Raw genomic sequence first — 19,280 nt, 5'->3', positions numbered from 1 at the left:
GAATGTAAAGAATTTTACATTGGAGAAATATAAAGACAATATAACTAATAAAATTATTTCTCTTAATTAATTTATTGATAATGATTTTTTTTTTTAATAAAGACATTGTAGAGACAATGTAGCGAATATAATCAATTGATGAATTTGAATGTAAAGAATTTTTATATTGGAGAAAAATAAATACAATATAACGACTAATGCAATTATTTCTCTTATTTAATTTATTGATAATGATTATTTTTTTTTTTTTGAATAAGGACATTGTAGACATATAATTCTAAATTAAACAAATGCATATGTATTATTCTTTGTTGTAGCTACTAAATTATTATTTAATTTGCTAAGAGTAAAATAAAGTACTAATTATGCCAACTTTGATTGGGATGTGGTTCGAACCTAAAACTTTTCTTATTGAAATCAATGAGTAAGTTAACGGTGAACTAAGGGTCTGTTTGGAAACCTGGAAATCAATTTTCGGGTTTCTGGTGTTTGGGTAGGCTGAAAATGAAGTGGTCAAAGGAAAATGCTAGCTAGTCAACGGAAAATGGGTGCTAATTTCCGGAAAATGACTTCCCATTTTTTTAGGGAAAGTCATTTCCATCTTCCAATCTAAACACACGCGCAAGCTAAGCCTTCAGTGCTTCTTCTCCTAGACTTCACCCCCTCCTTCAACATTCAGCAGAGAAACTCTACCAACACTTCCTTCTCCAACAATCCACAACCACAAAAGCTTTACCAACACTAGAAAAGCTACAGAGGTATATTTCATCATTTTCACTTTTTGAATTTTTTTTTCTCCAAAGTTATTTTCCGGCTGTGGGTTTTCCTCCCCACAACCGGAAAATGTTATGGCTTTTTCATTGGTTTCCCTAGCCGGAAACCAGTGGCTCTGGTTTCCGATGCGGAAAACCAGAGTCACTGGTTTCCGCATCGAAAACCAGATGCACTGGTTTCCCCAACCGGAAACCAGCAGTGATTTCCGGCTGGAAAAATCAGTGAAGAAGCCATAACATGCTTGAGTGTTTATGGATTGTTTATTGATGAATTTGCTTGGTTGCTGCTTATTTTGATTATTATTGATTATATAATACTCCCTCCGTCCCATTTTGTTTGTCTGGTTCGGTTAACGAGGCTTGACTGAAGCTATTTTTACTTCAATTTTTTATAATATTAAGTTTATTTTTAGTATATAAAATTTATATATTTAGAAACTATATTAAAAGTACTATTAAACATAAAAAATAAAATTTAAAATTAATTAAAAATTACTAAAGAAAATAAGCAATGAAGAAAGAGTTAGATTGACCAATTAATAGTAAACAGGACAGGCAAAATGGGACAGAGAGAGTAAAATGCTTTGCTTATTTTGTGGTTATGTGTTAGTTTTAATTGTAGTTATTTGTTGTCATATCATTTTATTTGTTTGTTTGTATAGATGGATAGAAATAATGTGCGTGCAACTATTATGGATGCAGCAAGTGCTATATTAGCTATAGGAGTTCTTCTATTGCAACAACTTAGGAATAGAAACCAAATAGAACATGACATCCTCAATAGAGATGAAATTGCTGAACAGCTCGGTAGCATTGCCACGACAATTAAATCTTTGAATACCGGTATTGATGAAAATCAGTTGTTTGCGGATGTGATGAGCATAGGTGATGACTTTCATGAGGATGACTTATGTAAGATATTTGAATACTTGATGACAAATGATGTTCAGGCGCGAATTTTCAAGGGGAAGAATGCAAGTTTGAAGAGGAAATGGATTGAGAAATTTATTTCTTCTTCGGATTAAATTATGTATGTCTTTTTTTTGTTGGTTAACGTGCATGTTAAGACTTGGATTGTAATCTTTAAGACTTATTTTTATGTATGTTTTGTAGTTGGTTGGTTATGTTGGATCTTAGTACTTGTTATATTGGATCCTAAGACTTTGTGGACTTTAATTTTCAAAACTTGATTATGTATGCATTTATGTTGTTTCTAACATGTAATTTTGATTTCAAATTGTCATATTGTGTTGCATTAGAATTTAGTACTAGAAAGATAGATTAAGAGCAGAGGCATTAGAATTAAATACAATAAAAATTTATGTTGCATAGAATTTGTAATAAAAATTGTTATATTCTACAAACAACAATAAAAATATATTTTTCGGTATATAAGGGCATCCTCAATAGTTGGGGATTTTACCCCAGATTTTTGTGGGCCCCAACATCCACCTCATCATTCACTATTTCACCCAATCACAAAATCTCTTCTTCCAATTAATTTTAAGTTTTTTCACAACTTTTTATGGACCCACCATTTTATCTCCATATTTTAATTATTTCTTTATTTATTTAATTTATAAATTTATAATTTTATAATAAACATAAATGAATTACATACGTAATAACGTAAATGAACATACGTAAAAATTGCAAGCTTTCATTTCCGAACTAATAATTAAAATAAATTGTGATTAACAGTAAAAAAAATATATTATGAATTAACAAAAAAAAAATTGTGAGTAACAATAAAAAAATTATGGATTAACAATATAAAAAAAATTACAAGCTTTCAATTTGTGATTAACAATAAAAAAAAATTAAAAAATTAATAAATAATTTGTGCCGTTGCAAATTGCAACGACACAAATGACAAATTAAAATGATTTCAGAGTGGCCGCCAATTCTGAAACGCCCTGGCGGGCGCGTGTGTTGGCAGAAGGGTGAGACACACCTGCGCGTCTCACCCTTCATTTATTTATTTATTTTTTTTTAAATTGACAAATTTTTGTGAGTTGTAGGAGGAAAATATAGTCAAAAGTTTGCTATCCCATATGTCAAAAAGCAATTCATGGGGATTTTTGTGCTAAAATGTGGGAATGAACCCCTTATTGGGGTTGCCCTAATAATTAAAATGTTTAAGTATACCATTCTGTTCATTTTCCTGTTCATTTTCTGGAAAATGAACCAAACACCAAAAGACAGTTTTCCATTGTGCAGCCAAACACAGGAAAATAAAATGACTCATTTTCCAGAAGTTATTTTCCTGCTTTCCAAACGGACCCTAACAGAAATTAATGGAAAAGATAATATTTAACGGAAAAGTTAACGGATAATCATATTCATTAAGGATAAATTAGAAAATCTTAAGGAAAAATTAAAATCTGATTAATTTGCGTCATTCATTTGATTAAAAAATTTGACCGCTATTTTTCTACCAATTATAAGTCTAACTCTCTTGGGCTCTTATTAGTATAGTAGAAATTGAAAGACCGAATGACTAAGCTTAAGCTAGCAAGCAATCTCAGATTTTATGAAAAATTAAATGCAGTCAAAGTAAGGTAGTTGTGCTAGTTTTCAAAAAAAAAAAAAACAAAACAAAAAAAAGGTAGTTGTGCTACATACTTTTTAAAAAAATGGTGAGTATCATAAATACAACATATATATATATATATATATATATATATATATATATATATATATATATATTCTCTAAATTTACTTTGCTGTAATTTTGTGCATTTACACAACTAAAAGTGCATTTCCATAAAAGTAGCAATATATTGACATAATAAAATTAAGGAATAAGGGTTAAATAGACCATTCTATTGTACTGTCTACACACCAAAGTACAATTAGGTTACCGAATTAAAAAATAATAATACAATTAGGTCACTGAACAACACAAAATTATGCAATCAGGTCCAAAATGACCTGTTTACATGAAAGAAAATGCTGACGTGGCGGTTATCAATTTTAAAAATAATTTTAAATTTTAAATAAAATAATTAATTAAATTAAAAAAAAAAAAAACTTAAAATGCCATCTTCGTCTCCATGGCCGGAGATGAAGACCTTCGTCTCCATGACAGGAGACGAAGACGACATTTACGTTTTTTATTTGTTTTGTTTTTGTTTTTGTTTTTTTGTTTTTGTTTTTAATTTTAATTAATTATTTTATTTAAAATTATTTTTAAAAATCGACATTCTTTCAGATAAACATGTCATTTTGGATATGATTGCATGACTTTGTGTTATTTATGCATGGACCCAATTGCATTGTTTTTGAGTTCGATGACCTAATTGCACTTTGATGTGTAGTTAAGTGACCTATTTGACTCTTATTCCTAAAATTAACGTGTCTTTAATTGTTCAGGAAGTCATCATATCATTAAAGAATTAATTTCACTTTTGGTCCCACGACTTTTGAGTTCTTATCACTTTTGGTGCACAACTTTAAATTTTTTCAATTTTGGTGCCTAACTTTGTTATTTTTATCAGTTTAGGTCCTTCTAGCCAAATTGAAGGTAAAATATTTCCAGATTTTTTATTTTAGTGGCAAAATCGTCATCCCATGGAAAGATCTTCAATATTTAAACAAAAGAAAAATCATATTAAGAGGAAAAGAAGAGTTTGCCAATGGTCGAAACTATAAATCCCATAGATCTGTCTGGTTTCTGCCCATCTTCTCCATTATTCTCATCATCAAACACCTATAGATATGATTTTACGGTGATTTTGTTTAGATATTGAAGATATTTCCTTGGGATGACGATTTTACCCCTAACAATATAAAATCCAACAACATTTCACAGTCAATTTGGCCGAAAGGACCAAAATTGATAAAAATAACAAAGTTAGGCACCAAAATTAAAAAATTTTAAAGTTGTGCACCAAAAGTGATAGAACATCAAAAGTCGTGGGACCAAAAGTGAAATTAATTCTATCATTAAATATTATATTGTTTGTATAATATTAATATTAATTTCTTTCTTGTCGTAACTTACATGATCGATGTATTATTGATTGATGCATGTATCCAAAAATTAAACAACGTAACATACATTATTATTAATAGCACATTTTGACATTTATTTGTGAAATCATTATATTTAATTGCATGTTTTTTAATTATTGTCCGCACCAAATTAAAGAATACTAGGAATAATGCAAAGTTTTAATAATAGTGTCATCTTCTTTTTATTGGTATTACTGGTATCAATTGGAAGAATAAGACTTTCATCATGTGATGATGAAACATGTTCAATTAAAGAACCAATAACCGATGAATGTTGGAAATTAATAAATGCAATTGTTCACATGGATGGAATTAGTAAAATTGCACCTCCAACAACGTCAGATCCTTCTCCCGATTGTTGTTCAAAGGTTTTAAACACATGGGGTCATGATTGTTATTGGTCTTGGATTACTTTTGAGAATTACAAACTTTCCTCTTATTACAGTGATGAGAATGTAATTGCATTTTTCAATGGTGAAAAAACGTGGGATTATTGTGAACGAATTCTAAATGCTACTACCCCATTAACATATGTTAGTTATGATACTTTCAATTATGCATATGATGAGTCGAGTAATGTTTGAAACTTGTATTTTTTCAAGCGTCATTTGAAATTATAATAAATAAATAAGTATATATCTTAGTGTAATTTACTTTTTTTTCCCCATTATTTTGATTGGTTGACTTATGATAATATTGGGAGAAAATTAATCTATAGTTAGATTATTTCATGTAAATGTGTAATGCTCATGGGGAGTCGGCATGCATGCATGGATGCGTTTGGCTCAATGAATATTATTACAACATCTAGTGTGAGATAGGTGTCAGTCACTTTTTGTTTTCTAATTGTCGATAAAGTCTCTCTTCTAAATAAATTTTTTACAATTCTTGATGAAGACATCTACAATACTAAAAAATCGAAGCTATCTGTTCTTATTGTTTTATATGAAATGTAAAAAGTTTTTTTTTTTTTTTTTTTAAAGGAGTACGGTCATGAGTTCGATAAAACAAAGAAATTACGGAACAAAGAAAATATGGAACAATAATTGGCAAATTGTAACTTAGTCCAACACATTTCAACATCATGTCTATGATAGTATCAAATTTACCTAGGAGAAATTATAAAAATTAACTATTTTTACTTATTGAAAAGAATTTGACTATTACCAAAGGAATGTGAAAACTAAGCTAGGAGAGTATAAAACTATTTTAATGGAATAAAAGTCTTCAGATCACTTTCATATTTCTCCCCTTTAAATATAGTATCTCTTGACTCTTATTACATTGTTAGCTTTAACAAGACTTCAACAATTGGTTATAATCCGTTCCCTACTACCACCATGTGATCATTACATATGCATTAATAGGTTATAATGAAACTATTATTAATTTGAAATTCTCATCATAACATCCTCAAGATGTGTTTATATATATATATATATATATATATATATATATATATATATATATATATATATATTAAGTCGTGTAATCTTTTGAATTATGTCATGACCACCATTTTGAATCAAATTTCATTGAGAGTGAAATGTGGTCGGATTGACTCAAAATTCTAGGTCTAGACCTTGGGAAAAGAATGCTATGTTCCATAATTAAGTTAAATTGGATTGAGCCATGAAACACCCTAGGTGAAATCTTGAAACAAAGGAGAGAAGAGAAGAAGGAAGCCCATGGTCAATGGCCATGAATGCCTTCAACTTTATTTCATTTAAAAAATTTTCTCATCTTTAATTTGTATCTAGATTTAGAGACAAAGAAGAAGCTAAGGTAGCATGGCTAACTTCGATCTTTTTTCTTATTAGATTGTTCATAATTCTCATAGGAGTTAGTACGTATCTAGCATACATGTAAACATCAGGTTTCGAATTCATACTTTATTAATTAACAAACGTATATACGCGACATACAAATTATGGCACACGACTATATTCGGCCATGCACACGACATACATACTAATGACATACACAGATACATTCGGCCATGCACATGACATACAGACTAATGGCACACAACTACATTCGGCCATGCACACAACATACGACAGACTAATGACACACGACTACATCTGTCCTCACAGTCCTCTATATATTGTTATCCTGATGTGAAAGCAACCCTGTATGTGTGTGTGTGTGCGCGTGTGTGTGAGACTTACAATGTATAGGGAGTCAATTTTGGAATATTACTATTTTTTTTTTTATTGTGCAGCTTTTGAAATTGTAGTATGCAAAATCATAGCAATTGTTAGGGATGGCAATATGCCCCGTCCCCGTCGGGGATCCCCGGCCCCGTAGGGGATGGGGACGGGGACGGGGAAAAATTTCGGGGATCGGGGACGGGGATGGGGAATTTTTGAATTCCCCGGCGGGGACGGGGATGGGGACGGGGATACCCCTCCCCGCCCCACCCCGTCCCCGAATAATTATTATAACTAAAATAAATTTTATATATATATATATATATATATATATATATATATATATATATATATATATATATATATATATATATATTACATAATGCTACGGTACACAGTACATTGCTAATACTACTTATTTTAGTTATAATAGTATATATATATTACTTAATGCTACTGTGTACAGTAGCATTGCTACTGTGTACCGTAGCATTATGTAATATATATATATATATATATATATATATATATATATATATATATATATATATATATATAATTTTTTTTAAAATTAAGATTTAAAGTTTTATTTTAAAATTAAAAATTACACTAATTTTATATTTTAACTAAGAATTGATCGAAGTCCTCGTCCCCGCCAAATTCCCCGCGGGGACGGGGATGGGGACTATTTTTAATTCCCCGCCGGGGATGGGGACGGGGATGGGGACGGGGTTGGGGTTTCGGGGACGGGGACGGGGAGTATACTCCCCGCCCCCGCCCCGCCCCGTTGCCATCCCTAGCAATTGTTCTGATTGCGAACTATGCGTCCTTGAGTGTTTGACTGTGTACATTTTGCAGAGAAATTTGTGCAACCTAGAATCCAAACCTATCTAAGAAATCAAATCATTAAATAATCCCCTAAAATGTGGACGACATTTACTATCCAAATCCCTAAAATACCCCTACCTTAATTAATCTACCCAATTCATCAGTCAACAAATGAAAAAAAAAAAAAAAAAAAACACCTTTTTATATATACCATTGATCTCAAGATTCCAAAGGCCCATATTTGCTCCCATATAAAAAATGGGGTTAGATTTGAACCATTGATCAAATCTAGATCAACGATTCAAATCAATGAAAATTTAAAAAATTAACGTGCGTCATCCATTAATGCTCTCATCTGAGCAAGGAATTCATGAAATTGTTTATAAAATTAATAAAAAAGTCATTTTATTTTATTTTTTCTTAAGAAGGAAAACAAAGCACCTTAAGAAGGAAACTCACGCATCTAAAACTTTAGACCGATGCATCTTAAGGGGGGAAAACAAGGCACCTTAGGAACAAAAATCACGCACCTAAAGCTTTAGACCGACACACTTAAGTTTCAACAATTGACGCACATTAAGCACACAAATCATGTACCTTAAGAAAGAAAATGACGCACTTTAAAAAGGAAAAACCATGCACCCAAAACTTTAGACCGACACTTAAGTTTCTAACAACTGACGCACCTTAAGCACAAAAATCACGAACCTTAAGAAGGAAAACCACGCACCTAAAGCTTTAAACCAACACACCTTAAGTTTCAACAACTAACACACCTTAAGCACACAAATCACACACCTTAAAAAGGAAAACCACGCACCTAAAGCTTTAGACAGACACACTTAAGTTTATAATAACTGACGCACCTTAAACACATAACACAAAAACCACGCACTTAAGAAGGAAAATCACATACCTTAAATTTGACATAGATGCAAAAAGACCAAATTGCCATTGCATTTTTTTTTTAAAATTCTTGTTAATCCTGGATGTTGATCTTGACAAGATCAATGACTCTCATCTCACCCCACAACCGCACTTGAGACAACCAACCACATCGGAACCCATATAAACACGTTTTGTTAACAGGTTTTGGTTCGTGTCGACACGAAACCCGTTAAAACCCGCTAGACCTATTAATATATTAAAAAACTAAAATTTAAAGTTAAGTTATATTAAAAAGAAGTGAAACCTACCATTCAACCCATCAAACAAACTACTAAAATATTCAATTTATAACATTCATAAAATGATAAAATAACGTTCAACAATCATAATTAAAGAAGTAGTCCATACTAGTTTTAGAATAAAATTGAACATAATAAAAATTCAAATTTCAAATTATTGAACATGAATAATTGGTGTAAGATATTGACCTAATGTAGTAAATTCATCGTTAGTCATGTTCATGATATCTTTTGTAATCTCATTCATGACAATAGTTTTTAACAGGTTATAAGCATGTTTGTGTAAACGGGTTAACTCGATAATATTTACGGGTTAAATGGGTTCTTAACAGGTTTAACGGGTTGATCCGGTAAGACACGAAACCTAACGGGTCCTTAACCGGTCAACCCGTTAACGACACGAAATACGTTAAGGCTAAACACTAACCCGTTATTTTCGTGTCGTGTTAACGGGTCGTGTCCATAATTGTCAGGTCTAGCTGATTTCCAGCAGTGAAAGTGTATAACACCAACGATCAAATTACAACTTTTGAGATAATTGGAGGATTATATTTCAAAAAGAATTAAAAGACAAAAAATGTTATAAATATTTCAATTAGTGGCCATTAATCTTGAGACTCTTCATTTGCCTTCTACTTAATATCTTGTTTATGATAAGTATGTGAAAGGTTGTAATGGTCCCTATAAATTTAGGGTGAAGGCTTAATGAAAAGATAGTCTTATGAAATTGTGTTCTATACATTGTGTTCTTCATCTCCCTTTTACTTATCTATTCTATATATACTCATATACATACAATCACGAAGCAGTACCGTGCAAACATCACGCGAGAACTGAGCTAGTTGATAGGCCAAATTGCAACACGTTATCAGCACGAGTCTCTATTGTAATCTCCGGTGAACGGTACTATTGGTTCATTTTCCTGTGCATTTTGTGTTTTTTTGAATCATATGCCATTGTTTATATATAAATATTATGTGTATATATGGCTATGAGTTTGGTTTGGAACCTTCAATTATTGTTTCTATGAAATGAGTGATTATTCTTCTTGTTTGTTAACAACTTTTGAGTGATGAACCCCACACCAAGACATTATTAAGAATTTGGGTAAAATACATGCATTTGTAAATACATATTATCTTTATTTATTCTCTCAAATTCTTGTATATGAGTTAGGCTCTATATGAACCACGAATCCATGGTGCTTTGAAATGGTAAATACATGTAGTTATATGCCAAATTGTATGTATATGTATCCATGTATGTTCTATGACTATGGATATCGAATGCATAATCGGTCCTTATTATATGTTTGCATCGGATTGTTGTGTTTGTATTAGAATGCTAAGAAACATGTATGCATATTTATGTAAAAGATGTTTCTTCATCCATTGCTTGAACATGTATTCAAAATATTGATTTTTTTCCAAGTTGTCACATTGCTTCCTAAAGTTGCATCAAATGATCATCTTGTAGATCATGCCTTTCATTGAAAATTGCGAATGGTTTTTAATTAAGATTGTTAAAGTTTATTTTGTGGAAGCTTAAGAGTGAGTAAGACTTTAAAGTTTAATTGATGACTTGGGAGCATCAATTCGGTGTATTGGAGAATGAAACACCACTCGTTGCCTGTAGCGCGAGTTGATGCAATAAACACGAGTCGATGCTTGCTGCATCAATTCGGTGTTTTCGCACCGATTCGTGCCTTATTGCTTGTAGCACGAGTTGATGTTATAAACACGAGTCGATGCTTGTTGCATCAATTTGGTGTTTGCCTCACCAATTCGTGTTGCACCATTTCGGTTTTTGTGTATATTCGAAAGATCAATTTGTTTTCTGATTTTATCTTTTGATTTCATCACGGAAAGTTCATTTCGCATCTAGAAGATGTTAAATTCCTTATTTTGCTATAAACATGTGATATTATGAATGTATATGAGAACATATGATATATGTTTTGTAGATTACGTATTCAATTGTCAAATGTGAATTTATTGAACTCGCTTATGAAGGAAGCAATTGTTGGGTTCTAGATATTGAAATTTATTTGGCATCCAAAGAATTGAGCCAAACTTTTGTTGCTAAGTCACAGAGCACCGATGCCCAGAAGGCACAAGCTCTCATTTTCATATGTCACCACTTGAACCACGATCTTAAAAATGAGTATCTGATTGAAAAAGAACCCCTTGAATGAATGAAAGTCCCTGAAGGACTATTCCGACCAAAAGTCATCAAATGTTCTTCTCCAAGACACATTTTGACTAGTTTAATCTCATGTTTAATTTTGAGATTATAATGTAAGTCAGTGATGAACTATAATTCAGCTATGCATAAAATAGTCTCGCAACTGAAACTCTAAACAAGAAGTTTCAGATAAATATTTAATTGGAAAGACATTGCCAACTTTTCATGCGAGTAATTTGTACTCCAGCAGTAGTACAACACAAAATTATGAGAAGTATCCTAAGCTGATTTTAGCACTCCTTGTGGCTAAGAAACATAAATAGTTGTTGACGAAGAATCAAAATGCATGCCTGGTTGGGTTTGCACAGGTGCCTGAAGCACATAATATTACCTAGTTGAGTAACGTTATAAGGGGATGTGGTCGAGATTATAACCAGTGTGGTATGAGTTTCGAGCTCAGAATAAGAAACAAAGTGATCAAGATATTCAAGGACGACCAAACTTATCGAGGCAAAATCTTAGCCAGAAGCGGTTTGCTAACAATGTGGGTCTGAAGGGCATTGATCCCTACGTGCCGCACACCAAAACATTTGGTCATCGGAGAATGAACCTCATCTTGATGATTCTAGCTAATTTGCCTGAAGCAAATATTGCGATAAATAATGATAATGAAATGATGAGGTATTGCTGAAGAAATGATTGGTGTCATGATAATATTTTGAACAATGCATGAAAATATATTCATGGCCGAAAAAGTTAGTTCATGCCTGAAGCATGAAGTATCCGAGTAGTTAGCTCATGCTTGAAGCATCCGAGAAGTTAGCTTATGCTTGAAGCATCCGAGAAGTTAGTTTATGCCTGAAGCATCCGAAAAGTTAATTCATGACCGCAATATTTGAAAAGTTAAGTTATTTTTAGACGCAAATTATTATGAGGACAAAGTGATTTACTTTGCTGATTTTACTACTCAGATTAACTATTCGAAATTTACTATTCGGGAAGTTTACTTCTCTTAATTTGCATGCTTATTTACTCAAATTTATTCTTATGCATTCAATCATGACTCTCGTATGCAATTGACTGGTTGCTAATTCAAAGTTGAATTGTTATTTGATCTACATATCCTATACCAATTCCGGAAGGATTGCTATTATCAAGAAATTATGATAATCATCTTTTGACTAAATTTAAGATGTCAAAATGTCGAATTCCTCTCCAAGTATGGCTTAGTGCAATTCTGTGTTATTTAAGGGGTGGTGTACTATACCCTTTTATAAGAATAATCCTTGACTTATGTCATACATGATATGACTGATTTAGATATTATTAGTTTGAAAGATAAAAACAAATGATATCATATCAGTTTGCCCGAAGCAAATGAGGGAGCGAATTATATCATGTGAATTTGCACGAAGCAAACCAGTGAATGAAACTAATGGAAAGTTGAGGATAAGGATTTTCGAGAGATCTTGAAGATCTATTTTATTTGACAAGCTTCACAGCTTCCCTACGATTGTCGTGTACCCTTATAATATCTTTTGATATGTATGCTTTCATATCTGATTATATATTTTCTTGTTGGGGACATCAGTTTTATATGTTATTGTGGTTATCACAATCTGATCTACTGCATATCATAATTATCCCCCTAGAACCTAGTACTTGGTATAAAACCAAACATTTCCCATCTGCGTTTTATTCACATTGTGCAGTACTTTTCCTATATCACCACCATAGCGTACCTTTTGTGGGCATGTATATGTTGATTATAAACCTCCGTCTATTATTTAAATCATTAGAGCCCATGATATGGGATCAATATATAAATAGGTACGCTGACTGCACACTTTATGAAGATCATTTCACGACATTAGGGGGAGATAAGATCTCAAATTTAATAGAATGCCGAGAAATTCTATGGATGATTGATCTTCAATATTTAAATCCACGTAATAGGTAGACTGAACTAGAAGTTCAGGAAAAATAAGTAAACTGAACTAGAAGTTCAGAAGATAATTAATCTGTCAATATATATATTGATCATAAAAAGAGTGATTAGGTCCTATATATCTTCCCCAACTTGGACCATATGTATCTACCAATGCTCCTTGACGCTAGAAGCGTGGAGACATGTTGGTATAATCCGCGGAAAGCTAAATCTAGTAGAAAATGGTGTCACTCTTGAAATCGCTTAAAGAAGTATGTCCTGAAGACATTCGTCCAGAAGGCAAAAAACCCCAGTAAAATTTTAGGTGCACCCAAAATCATAATATTGGGGATGTGGAACGGCCAGATAAAAATATCTTTGGGAAATGTATAGAGTCTGGTTGAATTAGAAATCGCCATTATTTTATGGGAGAAATTTATGAAAAATGTTATAGTTGTCGACAACACAATTGCCTTATAAATTGCTCTCAATATATGAGAATCTGGATCCAGAGCTAGGCACCGGTAGTGTCTTGATTTTTTAATGTATAAAAGGGCAATTAAGGCATGTACAACTCAGCTCGCTAAAACTGTATTCTCTTTATAACATGTACACCATTTAATGTTAACCCTGAAGGTTACAAATAGGTGTTTGTACAAAAGAGAAATACAAGCAATATGGTGGTATGATATAAAGCGAGACTGGTAGCTTAAGGGTTTACGCAGAGACCCTGAATTAATTTTGATCAAATGTTGTCTCCCACAACAAATGGCATTAGATTCCGCAAATTAACATTATTCGCAGTGAATTATGAATTTAGATATGCAGTTGATGAATGTCATAACCGTAATTTACTGGTCATTAGACACTAATATTTATTTGTAAATCTCCGATGGATTCAACACTTTTGAAATGGGGAAAGTGAAAATGGCAACGCGTATCATTAAACTACTAAAGTCTTTGTATGACTTGGATATTATTGACTGAGTGTTTTCCTCCCGAAGAAGGAATATGCAAATATGTACCATTATGTGTTCGTTAAAGAATTGCTAATGGAGTTATTTGTTTATTATCTCAGTCGGTAATGATGATTTAAATGTTATTGAAACACATAAAGAGCTTGGTGATATCAGCTCATGCCGAAAGACGAAGTTTTGAAATAAAAGACTTGGGAAACCCAAGTATTGTCTCGATCTGAAGATCGAGCTTTTCCTTGAAGAAGTTTTACACACCAGTTAGCCTATTTGAAAAATGTCTTGAAGATGTTTTATATGGATAAGTATCATTTACTTATCACACTAACAGGTGTCCAATAATCTCTTGAAGTAGATAAAGAACAATTTAGACTCGAAGATGATAATGAGGATATTTTGGGACTGGAAGTCCATTACTTGATATTTTTATTGGAGCAATATTATAGAACTAGAAGTTCTATAGTCACATCAGGCCTGATATTGAATTTGCGATGAAATTGCTAGCAACGTTTTGTGCTCCCTCTACAATGAAATATTGAAATTGTGTTTAACATATCCTCCAGCATTTTCGAGGTATAAAGATTTTGACTTTTATGTGAGAAACCAACATGTGGTTTTTATGGCTACTTGGGTACTGGCTCTTTTATTTGATCCCTATGATGCCAAGTCCCAATCTGGTTATGCTATATTTTTACCCCCAATGTCCCATATGAGGACAAATAAGATTGTGTTGCACAAGCAAGTAATAATTTTGTTAAGGGGAACCTTACAAAACATGATGCACCTAAACCCTTCTACACACATGAACTCTAGAAGAGTTGTAAAATTCTTGTTGAGAATGTTTTCCCCACTAAACAATCTTGCAGATATGTTCACTAAGTCTCTGCCTACATCCACTTTTGAGTAATTTGTTCATAAATTGGGATGCGTGGGCTTAGAAGATTGTTATCTTCAGGGGGAGCGACAACCCCTAACTGCACTGGAATGGACAATCTAGAAGGCTTTTGAAATCCTGAAGATTATGCTCTGAAAGCATATGGTTGTACTCTTTTTCCCCAAAGCTAAGTTTTTTCCCACAGGGTTTCTTAGACTCGGGTTTTTAATGAGGCAATCGATGTTGGTGCACTTGAGTGGATAGTCTTGAAGGCCCTTGAAATCTTGAAGATTTTGCCCGGAAGGCTTATGGTTGTACTCTTTTCCTTAGCTAAGTTTTTTTCCCACTGGGTTTTCTTAGGCTAAGGTTTTTAATGAGGCAACCAGTGCAACACAATGGTTTAATATACTTCGTGTACTCTTTTCCTCGTCTAGTTTTTCCCACTGGGTTTTCTAGCGAGGTTTTTAACGAGGCATGAGTATAGTTATTTAATGGCCAAGGGGGAGTGTTATAAATATTTCAATTAGTGGCCATTAATCTTGAGACTCTTCATTTGCCTTCTACTTAATATCTTGTTTATGATAAGTATGTGAAAGGTTGTAATGGTCCCTATAAATTGAGGGTGAAAGCTAAATGAAAAGATAGTCTTATGATATTGTGTTCTATACATTGTGTTTTTCATCTCCCTTTTACTTTTTTTTTTTTTTTTATCTACTCATATACATACAATCACGAAGCAGTACCGTGCAAACATCACGCGAGAACTGAGCTAGTTGATAGGCCAAATTGCAACAGAAACCACATTAACAATTCAAGAATAACTAGAGATCAAAATTGTGATTTTTCCTAAAAAATTAATTGATTGACTATTTAAGAATATAATTAAATTTATTTTTCTTGTAAAAAAAAGAATTAAATTTATTTTATTTTAATTTATGCATGCTATAGTCAAAAGACGAACTTTACTCAAAATTTATTTTTATGTAACGGTTACAAATTTTTTCGTAAATCAAAGATTTTTTTATTTATTTTGTTTGAGATATGTGTCATTTCTATTCACATGTTGCATAAACTAAAATGGTTAAATTGAACTAACCTTTCTCGTTTGGCCCGGACCCGATATAATCCTATTACATTTCGGGTATCCAGAAAGGTATCCATGTAACGATTCTCAAACCACATTCCCACGTATTTGATCACAATCAACAGAAACCCTAAACCTCCACCACTTTCTCCGGAGCCAAACCCAGGTTTCACTACTAAATATCTCTCTATATACATATCTTTGAATTTATATTCTCCTGATGATTATCGGTGATTTGTTTGTTTTTTTTTTTTTTTTTTTGGTCAGGTTTCTGCGGTGATAATCCATTGAAGTTTCTACACCGAAGCCATGGCTCTGGTGAATCCTTAAGATCTTCTCTTTTATACTTGATTCTTGATCAGTAGCAGTTTTGGGTGCTATCCGTTTGCTAATTTGTTGATAATATTGCTTTTTGCTGGAAAATTATATATATAGCTTGTCTGCCTTTGACTAAAAGATGATCCCTTTTGCTGATGTTTTCATGTCTCGAACCTAAATTTTTAATGCTTTGTACATTTGTTTCAAGAAGATGCATTGAATTGATGATCATTATACCTTAAACTTGGCGGGTTACATTTTTTTTTTTTTTAATCTGGTTATGAGAAATTCTGTAATCTGTATTTTTGTAAATTGTCTTTTATGAGTGTCTTATATTTCTTGATCAGATGCTGCACTTGTTCTTTCCATACACGATGCTAGTTTTATGTGTGTGCATGCTTTGTTTTTTCTGGTTTTTTACTGTAAGGACTGTGTATGGACTCTCCTGCTGTAAAATGGGCAGTGGCTCAAATTTGTGTGTTCAGGAATGGGAGAATGCAGTGCCATAGTAACTTTATTATTTTTCTTTTTCTAAATTTGTATATTTTATATTTAGGATTTTTTGGAGAGCAAATTTTCCCTTCAAGGCTTCAAATGCTTTGCTAGTTTTACGTTGTATATGTACCACGTTCAAATATTTTTGTTGCTTACATAATTTTATGCTTGAAAGACATAAGCATTAAAAAAAACTATTGATTTATTGATGATTTGTTGTGGGCATTTTTTTTTTTTCATGTTAAAAGCAGCATGTTTTGTGGACTATATAGTATATACAAAGTAGAGCTCTTAAGTTGATAACAGCAATAGTTTATCAACTTAACTGCATATGAATTTGTTCAGTGATACATTAACCTTTGGTTGGTATTCATTATATGCAAGTTCTGTCATTCATAACACACTAACTTTTTTCCCTGCATGATAGACTCTGCATTCCTCCAGTACGAACAAAAATGCTTGCAAGGCTCTCATTGCTGCAGAATACAATGGTGTAAAGATTGAATTAGTGAAGGACTTTCAGATGGGTGTATCAAACAAGACTCCTGAGTTTCTTAAGATGAATCCAATTGGAAAGGTAGTACATCCCCTGTTGGAAAAATGAATTTTCATTCACACTTTTTAATGTTTTTTGCCGACATTTGTGTAGGTTCCTGTGCTTGAAACACCTGAGGGGCCTGTGTTTGAGAGCAATGCAATTGCACGATATGGTGAGAATTTTGTTTTATTTCCATTCAATCTGATCCTGCAAGCATTCAAGCAATGTTCTATCCTGATTTTACTTCTATTAATTATTCTAGTTGCTAAATTGAAGCCTGATGGTCCACTTTTTGGCTCTTCATTGATTGAATATGTAAGTTATCTTTAAATTTCAATTTAATTAAGTTCAGCACATTACTTATTTTGCTTTGTTGAAATGTGCCAATTGTTTGTTGATCATCACCTGTAAAGGGCCATGTTGAACAATGGAATGATTTCGCGGCTACGGAGGTTGATGCTAATATTGGCAGGTGGTTGTATCCTCGACTTGGCTGGGGTGTATATTTGCCTCCGGTATGTGAATTTGCTTCTCTTTGTTCCTTATGCACCTTGGGATTGCTGACTACAGCGATCCACTTGACACTCGATGATAATTGCTCGATAACTTTCTGTTAACATTGCCCAAACAGGCTGAAGAAGTTGCAGTTTCTGCACTTAAGAGAGCATTGGATGCCTTGAACCTGCACCTTGCCTCTCACACCTTCTTGGTTGGGCACTCCGTCACACTGGCTGACATTATTATGACCTGCAATCTTAGCATTGGATTTAAGATGATCTTGACTAAGAGCTTTACTAAGGAATTCCCTCATGTGGAGAGATATTTCTGGACTATGGTTAATCAGCCAAATTTCAGCAAGATATTGGGAGAAATTAAACAGGCAGAATCAGTTCCAGCTCCTCCATCCAAGAAGCCAACACAGCCAAAAGAACCTGCAACACCCCAGAGGGAGGAACCACCAAAGAAAGGGGCAAAGAAGGAAGCCAAGAAAGAAGAGCCAAAACCCAAGAAGGAAGAGCCAAAATCAGATGAAGGAGCAGAGGAAGAAGCACCAAAGCCCAAGCCAAAGAATCCTCTTGATCTTTTGCCACCCAGTAAGATGATTCTAGATGAATGGAAGAGGCTCTACTCAAACACTAAGACCAACTTCCGGGAAGTTGCCATCAAAGGTATTCACGTGTTCCTTTCTGTATCTCTCTGTATACCTTATTATGTTCTTGTCATGAAGCTTATTATTATCTTAATTGATTCAACAGGTTTTTGGGATATGTACGATCCTGAGGGTTACTCACTCTGGTTCTGTGATTACAAGTACAATGATGAGAACACTGTTTCTTTTGTAACATTGAACAAGGTGAGCGGTTTTCTTCAGAGAATGGATCTGGCACGCAAGTATGCATTTGGCAAAATGTTGGTGATTGGTTCACAGCCTCCCTTCAAGGTGAAGGGGTTGTGGCTCTTCCGTGGCAAAGAAATTCCAAAGTTCATCATGGATGAAGTCTATGACATGGAGCTGTATGAGTGGAGGGAAGCAGACATCAACGATGAAGCTCAGAAAGAGCGGGTCAACCAGATGATTGAGGACCACGAGCCTTTTGAAGGCGAGGATCTTTTGGATGCCAAGTGTTTCAAGTGAGTACAGTAGAATTGCATCCATGGGTTTTCCCCTTATCTCTAGTTTCTAGTGCTACTTAATTTTGTCCTGCAAGTTAGTATTTCCTTCTTCATTTATAATGTGATTTCTTTCACCCCAAAGAATTACTGCTCTGTGATTAAAATTTATGTTTTTGACTTTGATCTATTATACAAGCAGTAAAAGCAAGTTCATGACAATATGCTTTTTTTCTTGACGTATTCCCTTCATAGTTTCATACTATATGCAAATAGTTTGAATATTGAAATTCTTATGTCTTAGTAGTAGTAGAAGA

General features: G+C 33.1%; 1 protein-coding gene across 2 annotated transcripts; it reads left to right on the top strand.

Moving 5' to 3' along the window:
• The first annotated feature begins 16,062 nt into the window (after nucleotides 1–16,062).
• On the top strand, nucleotides 16,063–19,206 carry LOC109160301 (elongation factor 1-gamma 2-like). 2 transcript variants are annotated; one of them, XM_019308609.1, is made up of 8 exons: nucleotides 16,063–16,167; nucleotides 16,269–16,319; nucleotides 17,242–17,391; nucleotides 17,464–17,524; nucleotides 17,615–17,667; nucleotides 17,766–17,867; nucleotides 17,984–18,521; nucleotides 18,609–19,206. In XM_019308609.1, exons 2-8 carry the CDS (start codon nucleotides 16,311–16,313, stop codon nucleotides 18,986–18,988), a joined length of 1,293 nt encoding a protein of 430 aa, XP_019164154.1. In that variant the 5' UTR covers nucleotides 16,063–16,167; nucleotides 16,269–16,310; the 3' UTR covers nucleotides 18,989–19,206. The 2 variants fall into 2 exon arrangements, with proteins under 2 accessions (XP_019164154.1, XP_019164155.1); XM_019308610.1 differs by having other exon boundaries at nucleotides 16,153–16,176.
• The last annotated feature ends 74 nt before the right edge of the window (nucleotides 19,207–19,280 follow it).

Source organism: Ipomoea nil, unplaced genomic scaffold, assembly GCF_001879475.1.
Source record: "Ipomoea nil cultivar Tokyo-kokei standard unplaced genomic scaffold, Asagao_1.1 scaffold2845, whole genome shotgun sequence".
Lineage (NCBI taxonomy): Eukaryota > Viridiplantae > Streptophyta > Magnoliopsida > Solanales > Convolvulaceae > Ipomoea > Ipomoea nil.
Note: the sequence above shows the minus strand (reverse complement) of the source record. Positions and strands in the feature narration are given on the sequence as shown.